We start from the raw sequence: 7,861 nt of genomic DNA, 5'->3' as shown, positions 1-7,861 counted from the left end.
CCGTCCTCACCCCAGGCTGCTGCCTCCTGCCCCCCAACCCCCCTCAAGGCAGGGCGTTCCCTCTGCCAAGCATGCTGGATGCCCCGGCTGCTGGTGGATGGGGCATAGGCCCCACCCATCATCCTGTCCACCCCACCCACCCTTCCCTGCCAGGCTGGGCTGCAGGTGGCCTTGGCCGCCCCTCCCTGCCCATCTCCCAGGCACCTGTCCAGGTGGAGTTTCTGGGCCAGAGTCCGCCAGTCGGCACCCCGGCTGCAGGGTGGGTCCAGGCTGGTAATGATCTTCTGCCGAATGAGGAAGGGGATCTTGAAGGCACTGGGGCCCACTAGGGCTGGGACCCCCCCTTCACTCTCCAGAGCCAGCAGCTCAGTGAATCTTGTGTCCTGGGCAGGAGAAGGGGTGGAGAAGACTGTTAGCACTTTCCCTGACCCAGGCCCACCACACCTTCCTGCTGGAGGCACACCCAGACTACTCAGAGCAGGGTGCCGTGTGGGCGCTGCTTCCCAGGCACCACTCACCGCGGTCAGAGGTGTAGTGTGACCTGCCCGAAGCCAGGTGAGCCCGGAGCCGCCTCATCCCCCTCCCCACCAGGCCTCTGCCCAGCACACAGGCGCCCAGCGCTCCTCTCCTGCCTGTGTCCTTGAGCCCCGCCCACTGCCCCAGACGCTTCCCTTCCCTTGCTGCTGTCTGTCTGACTCCTGCTGGTCCTTCCAGACCCTGTACAAAGTCCCTCCTGGGGCTGCCTGAAGTCTCTTTCCTGCTCCGCCCACACTCTCTTCAGCCCCTCCCCCAGTCCCGCCGCAGGCCTGCAGCTGTCTGTCTGCACCTGCACCTCCCAGCCCCTCCGACTGAGGGAAGGAAGAGGCCAAAAGGTTTCTGGTTTCTGGAAGGAGGGGTCAGGGTAGGCCTCCGGGGTGTGGCGCACAGGCGGTGCTGACGCCACTTTCACCCACCTTGGTGATGTTGAAGTTGATGTTGAAGCTCTGCCCGTCCCCCTCCACCTGCCACACCCACACCTTGCAGGCCAGGTCGCTGGTGCTGGCGCTGACGCGCTCCAAGGTGAAGGTGCAGTGCAGGTGCTGCTGCGTGCCGCTCCAGATGTGGTAGAAGGGGATCTCCTGGGTGGGGCGGAGGAAGGCGTGGTGGTGTCAGGTGTGCCGGGCAGCAGGTGTGCCTGGCTGCAGGAACCTCAAGCGCCCTCACCTGGTAGCTGACGAGGAGCTTGCTCTTCCACAGGGAGCTGGGCACGTCATGGATGGACAGGCGCAGGTTGTGGTAACTGTCCTTCAGGTGCAGGACTCGAGGCTCCTGGATCAGCTGTCCCCCCAGCTGCTTCTCCAGCTGCACCACCTCCTGCAGCACCCCAGGTGGTCAGTGGGCCTGGAGGCAGGGAGAGCCCCCTCCCACTCCTAATCCCTGGGGGCCAGGGCAGTACCTTGAGTGCGTCCCGGGTGTCGTGCAGGCAGTAGACCCGGATGCTGTACTCCAGGGAGGTGCAGGCCGCAGGGGCAAACAGCAGCAGCTTGAGGCGCTTGGCAGCGGCCACGCTGAGGGCCTCTCCCACCAGAGCGAAGCGGCCCAGCTGCTCCGTGAAGATGTAGCAGGCTCCGGCCTCCAGCTGGCAATAGTAGAGGTGGGAGGGTGCCTCCTCGCCCAGGTGCAGCACGTCCTGTGGGCAGGGCCCGATGCATCGGCTCAGGGCCCCTGCAGCTCCCAGGGCTGGCCAGAGACTGGGGGCAGGGACCTGGCTCCCCAGGGGGCAGAGGACTCACCTCCCAGCTGCCCTCGCAGGACTGCTTTTTGAGGTGTAGGCTCCAGCTCTCGGGGCTGGGCTCCCCGCAGTGGTCCATGGCCAGGATGACAGGCCGTGTGAGCAGGACTCCGGGGGGCCCGCAGCTAACGATGGGACTCAGCAGGGTCTGACAGCCAGCTAGGGGCAACCTCAAGTGGGGAAGCATGGGTGGGGAGGTAAAGGTGTCAGTGGGCTGTCTGGGACCTGGGCAGGATGTGGCTGGACAGCGGCACCCAGCTCGGGGGCATAGCTGGGTCGGGCTTAGGGGCAGCTGTTCCCTGGGCCCCTGTCTGGCCAGACCAGTCCAGACCCGACAATGACTGGGCAGGGGCTTCCTGGTGACCACAGGTCAGGATGGACCCCCCCTCCCCCAGCCCCTGGTCCAGGGCCCCTGCCCACACCTCACGTCCTCTGGCTTGTGCAGCGTGAGGTAGACCTCGTAGATCTTCCCTCGGGGTATGGCATCAGGGGGAATGAGGAGGCTGACCCCTGTGACAGAGAGAGAGGGGTCTGGGCTCACTGGGTCTGTGAGGACATCGAACACCCCATCTGCCTGCCCCCGCATGAGCCTTCCTTTAAGGACTGATTGGTGCTAGGCTGGCCGGGACAGAGGTGCCACAGGGACAGTCCAACTACCCACACAGACAGAAAGCTGAGCCACAGTGACCTTGAGAGAGGCCAAGGGAGCTCGGGTGGGAAAAGCATGTCCTGGGCACAGAAAACACCAAAACAAAAGGCACCAGGTATGCCGGACCTGCCTCCCCCAACACCCTCCCTAAAACCTTCCCGTTACTCCTACCCGAGCCTCGCACCCTGCCTGGCGTTTACACCTCCAGCCCCAACTGCCTTCCACACCTCCAGCCCAGCCTGTGCTGCACACTCACCATTCTGGGGCCACCGCCCCGCCCCCTGCCCCACTCAGGCTTCCCCCACCTCTGCTGGCGTGGCCACCTCTGGGGATGGCTGCTCTCAGCTACCCTGCTGGACTTTGCTCCGCACTTAGCAATGGCTCCTACAGGTGGGGCCAGGGCCCTGAGCGGCCTTGTCTGCTTTGGTGCTCCTCCCTGGTCTGGGAGCCTTCGCACACATGCCCTACAAGACACTGGTGGCCCTAGTGTCTTGCAGGGACAGCATCAGAAAGTGCCTGTTGAGTGTTCCAGGGGCAAGGCGGTGGGGCTGGACGTGAGGGACAGAGGCTGGGGTGTTGCTCTGGGGAGGCAAGTGGTAGCCCTGCCCCACCTTCCTGCCCTTTTAGGACATGAAACCCTCACATTAGAAGGAGGGGAAAAAATCCTATGACTTTATCCCACCAAGTCCGAAAGCACAGGCACACCCTCCAGAGTGGGGACCCGGTGGGCTGGCTGGAATGCCGCCTGGGAGAGGGGAGCCGGCGATGGGGTGTTCACTGTGACTGCTCCCTCCACCAGTCCTGCCGCCTGTGGGGGGCCACTCCCAGCATGGGTGACAGTCCCAGAGCTCTGAGCACGAACACACCCCAGTTCTCACTCAGTGAGTGCTCGCACTGAGTGCCGGCATTGGCATTCAAGAAGCGAGGGGAAACCACGGGCCCTGCTCTCAGAAGCACCCAGCCTGCGGGGGGAGGGGGGAGACAGAGTCCTAGGTGCTGGGTGAGACCACCTTGAGACGGTCCCTACACACCCACATGCACCTGCCTCTTCCTAAGAGCTTGGCATGGACCGTCCTGCCTCATCCCCGTGGCAGGGATGTGAGACAGAGCGAGAGAGAGCTGCCGGGCCCTGGCCTGGTGGGTGGGGGAGAGGGCCTCGTGGGTGCAGAGAGAGGCATGGTGCATGTGGTGGGCTGAGCGCCCTGGTGGACTTGTCGCCTGGGCTTTGCAGGGGGTGTTAGGGAGCCCCAGAAAGAGTTCAAGCAAGGGAAGGACACAATGAAGTGTGGCTTCACTGGGTGAATGCCAGGAGCTGTGAACCAGGTGACAGGTAGGTGTGGTGGCCTGGGTTGGGTGGGGGTGCAGAGGGAAGATGAGGATGCAGGAGGAGCAACAGGATGGCTGTGCGCCTGAAGCTGGTGCAGAGGTGGGGCAGGGGGGTGAAGAGGAGCAGGGGGTCAAGGTGATTCCCAGCTTCTGACTCTGACTGTGCCGTCCCTGAGGTGGGGAAAGCCAGGAAGCAGGAGGCTCTGGGGGAGGTGGGAGACGGTGCTGTTTTAGGCACCAGGAATGTGAGGTTCTGTGAGACATCCAGATGGAGCTGCCCAGGAGGCAGCTGGGTGTGCGATTCTGTCACCCAGGAGAACTGGGCTGGGAATTCGGAGTGGGAGTGATCGGCAGAGACGCCGCGATGACAGCCATGGAGTGCGTGCAGGAGGGTGCTGGGAGGGGCACTGATGGACAGCTATGGCCGGGGACAGGCCTCCGGAGCGGCTGCAGAGGGACCAGAAAACCGGGGCTTGGAGGCTCCTCTAAGATGAGGGAAAAGAGAGTTTCGAGGGGGGGGAACAGCCAGCCACACCACAGAGGCCACAAAAGATGACCACAGAAAAGGTCCGTGGGTTGTCTATCCAGGTGTCTCTCGGACCCTGTCAGAGGGGTTTCTGGGAGGTGGTGGGTGAACGAACCCCCTGTCTAGTCTAGGCATCGGTCCTCTGCTGTCCCTTCACCTGCCTAGCTCCAGGGCAGGAACCCCCCATCCCCGAGCCCAGCACACGGAGGCTGGCTGGCTGTGTGCAGGAGTGGACTGATGCCCTGTGTCCTAGGTCACAGAAAGCAAACAGCCCTGGCCATGGTCTCAGTGCCGGCCCCCTGCCAACCACGCTGGCATTGTCTCCCAAACTACCTCCTTTCCTTGCCGGCCTGGCCCAGCGTTGGGGTGAGGCTGAGCAGCACGGGAAGGACGTCAGGGATGTCCCCTCCTCCTACATGAGGGGTACGGGGCTAGTCTTGCCTCTCAGAGCTCCTGGGGCACTTCACCTAGCCCCCCACCTGTATGAGGGATCATCAGCCGGCCCCCGAGGAAGTTGAAGGTCCCGTAGGCCACGTTGCTGGTGCTGCGCGGCAGCGAGCGGAAGTAGTTCTGCGCAGACAGGCGGGAGACGAAGTCCTCCGCCTCGGAGGTGGGCGAGCTGTGGTGCAGCGTGTGGCGGCCGCCACTCAGTGGGCTGAGCAGGTGCCCATTGCTGAGCTGGAACTTGGGGCTGGGGCCTTCCTGCCGGGGACACAGGCCACCCTGGTAGGTGGTGGTGGTGGTGCTGAGGTCTGGCTGGATTGTAAGCAGGTGGGGATTGTCTGCGGGACAAAGATAGACTCAGGGAGTGGCACTGGGGGTGGCCCCCGGTGGCCCTTGACCTGGGGGCTAGGGCAGGAGTGCCCGGGGCAGGGGCCCCACACCTGCTTTGCTGGGCTTGATGCTGACGGGCTGGAAGCCCGAGGTGAGGATGGACGAGTCAGCCACGTCCGAGTCCAGCCCCTCCTTCTTGCGGCAATACACAAGGATGAGGGCGAGCAGCAGCAGCAGCAGGCACACAGCCACGGCGATGAGGCCCACGTAGAGGGCCACGTCCTCGGGCCCAGAAGCAGCTGTGGGAGAGAGCGCAGCCTTGGAGGGGCGGGTGTTGGGGGTAGGGGAGGAGAGGCCAGTGGTCTCCACCCCAGGAGGGTGAGGCCCCATTCCTGGGCATGCGCACTCCGGGCAGCGGATGCTGGCCCAGGGAGCGTGGAGCCCCAGCCCTGCAGCGGCCACCACCTCACAGCAGCACTCCTCCCAGCAAATCGCATCCCTCAGAGGCAAAGTTCAGGCTGAGGTTGCTGCACCCAGAGAATGGTGGGGAAGAGAGACACTTCCCCAGATGGCCTGGGGCAGGGCTGCCAGACTGAACCCGTTCTTCTGGGGCCCCGGGGCAGCTGGGGCTTGGGGACCTCCCAGGATCCTCACAGCAAGGGAGCTGCTTCCTGGGGTGTCTGCCAATCTGGTTCCTGGGGTCCCTGCCAGGGCTCCTGTCATTGTCTTCCTCTGCAGGCCTGGGGCAGGGTGGGGAGGGGTGATTGAGTGCCTGGAGGAAGTGGTATTGATTTTAGAAGGGCTTTGCATAATGGAAGAAATGTCCATCAGAGAGGAATTGACACAGATAATTAGGTTTTTAATTGAAAGAATGGGGGAGGGGGTGTTCCAGGGGAAAAAAATCCAACCGAGATCTTTAATTGTTAGTTATGGCCTTGTAATTAACCGGCCGCACAAGCCTGTGTCCCCATAGGACTTGCATGTGCACTTGGGGGACGGGAAGGAGGCGAAGCTGCAGGAGGGGCGGGGCGGGTGTGGGACGTGTACTGCGGCTGGCCGAGTACGCACAGTAAGCCTCAAATGTACGCATGTTCCAGGGGGTGGGGGTGACATATTGGGGCATGCAAGGGCACATGGTGGGTGTTCATGGATGGAGGTCTCCCAGAGTCATGAGTTGGGAGAGGGGGTGCAGCCTGTGGCAGGGGACTGACTCCCTCGACCACCACCTCCCTGGGGCTGGGCAGGGACTATTCTGCCAACTTGAGAGGCCTCTCAGGGCAGAGAGCACTCACTGTGCACGCAAAGGTCGCTGGTGCAGTTGCGGGTGTCCAGGTCGGCTCCCCGGCACTCCTCGCCTCCATTGCGGGGCGCCGGGTCCGCGCACTCGCGGCTGCGCCAGTGCGTGCAGTCCAGCCCGCAGGCCGACCACTTGCTCCATGGGCTCCAGCTGCCATCCACTGGATGAGGGACAGACACGGACAGAGAGGGCACCGCGCAGTCAGCCTGGGCGGCCAGCTCGGGCTCTGGTGAGAGGCCAGGCCCAGGCCCAGCGGTCTGCAGGCCCTCTGGTGTCCAGCTGGCCTGGATGACGCATGCTAATGACGGGAGGCACGATGACCCTTGCCCCACACTGACTGCACCTGTCCTGACTCTGCCTGGGGCCCTGGGATGCAGACCCCTGTGGAGACTGAGCCAGATGTGGGCGGAGCCCCGCCTCTGGCGCACGGAACCATCCTGGGCTCAGACTGAGCCTGGCCCTGTGTACGGGCAGGTGGGATGGAGCCCTGGGGGCAGGCTGGTGGGCGCGATGGAGCCAGGGCGCAGAGATGGCGCGGTGAAGAGCGATGCGGAAGGCGGCGGCCGCTGGTACCTGGGCACAGGGTGGCGCAGGCCGTTTTCTGGACATTCTGCCCCTCACAGAAGGCGCCCCCGTTGAGAGGCGCCGGGTTGGTGCAGCTCCGGCTCCGTTTCTGCCAGCCGCGCCCACAGCTGGCGCTGCAGACGGACCACTCGGTCCACGTCGACCACCCACCGTTCACTGGCCAGACAGAGAAGGACTGGGGTCAGGGAGCGGGGGCTTCCTCTGACACACTGGCCTCGAGGCTGGGGCAGGAGGGCTGGAAGGGAAGCCCTGGAGGGGAGGCCATGCTCTGCCAGCTGTCCCCAGGCTGGCAGCACCCACTCCATGGCCCCTTCCTTCCACCAGCAGGCGCCATGGGCACTAGGGGCAGCCAGCCCTGACTGCAGCTCTGGGCCCCTCTGGCTCAGACCCCAGCATTTCACAGGGGCGATTCCCACCCCTTCCCTCTGCCTGCTCCTAGGGGTGCCCAGGACACTACTTCCCACCTGCAATCACCTTTCCTAGTCTCCCTCTGAGCCCTCACCTCCTTCTGCACAACACTCCTGCCCACAGAGAAGTCAAGAGATGCTGTGGCTACAAGTGACCACCACCCCACCCCACACCTTCGCCCAGACACACCCTGTGGCTCCCGGACAGCCACAGTGGGGCCCACCTGACCCCGGCTCCCTCGAGCACAGGCTGCAGTGCTGCCCTGAGGACCCCTTTCGTGCCAGCTGCGCCCTGCCCCCCCCCGCCCCGCCAAGCCGGGGCCCACCGTAGACGACGACAGCCGCGGAGGCGCTGCGGCGGCGAGCCACGATGTTCTTGGCCACGCAGGTGTAGTTAGCCGTGTCGGCCAGGCGGGCCTGCCGCACCACCAGGCTGTGCTCCCGAGTGACATACACGTTGGGGTCCAGGGCCGGGTCCACCAGGTCCTCATTCCGCAGCCATTCCACCTGGGGGAGGGAGCCACAC

General features: G+C 64.4%; 1 protein-coding gene across 2 annotated transcripts in view; it reads right to left on the bottom strand.

The window, feature by feature from the left end:
• The window catches only part of UNC5A (unc-5 netrin receptor A), a 52,696-nt gene that overhangs the window by 1,153 nt on the left and 43,682 nt on the right, over window positions 1-7,861 (bottom strand). Inside the window, exons 5-15 of one of the 2 annotated variants that reach the window (XM_036014129.1) lie at window positions 7,662-7,842; window positions 6,917-7,084; window positions 6,339-6,503; window positions 5,157-5,345; window positions 4,752-5,054; window positions 2,194-2,281; window positions 1,773-1,941; window positions 1,436-1,669; window positions 1,204-1,353; window positions 954-1,118; window positions 205-383 (exon numbers count right to left, since the gene is read on the bottom strand). In XM_036014129.1, the coding sequence (XP_035870022.1) occupies window positions 205-383; window positions 954-1,118; window positions 1,204-1,353; window positions 1,436-1,669; window positions 1,773-1,941; window positions 2,194-2,281; window positions 4,752-5,054; window positions 5,157-5,345; window positions 6,339-6,503; window positions 6,917-7,084; window positions 7,662-7,842 (1,991 nt within the window). The remainder of the gene's footprint in view (window positions 1-204; window positions 384-953; window positions 1,119-1,203; window positions 1,354-1,435; window positions 1,670-1,772; window positions 1,942-2,193; window positions 2,282-4,751; window positions 5,055-5,156; window positions 5,346-6,338; window positions 6,504-6,916; window positions 7,085-7,661; window positions 7,843-7,861) is intronic. The other variant, XM_028528501.2, reaches the window with a different exon arrangement.

Source organism: Phyllostomus discolor, chromosome 13, assembly GCF_004126475.2.
Source record: "Phyllostomus discolor isolate MPI-MPIP mPhyDis1 chromosome 13, mPhyDis1.pri.v3, whole genome shotgun sequence".
Taxonomy (NCBI): Eukaryota; Metazoa; Chordata; class Mammalia; order Chiroptera; family Phyllostomidae; genus Phyllostomus; species Phyllostomus discolor.
Note: the sequence above shows the minus strand (reverse complement) of the source record. Positions and strands in the feature narration are given on the sequence as shown.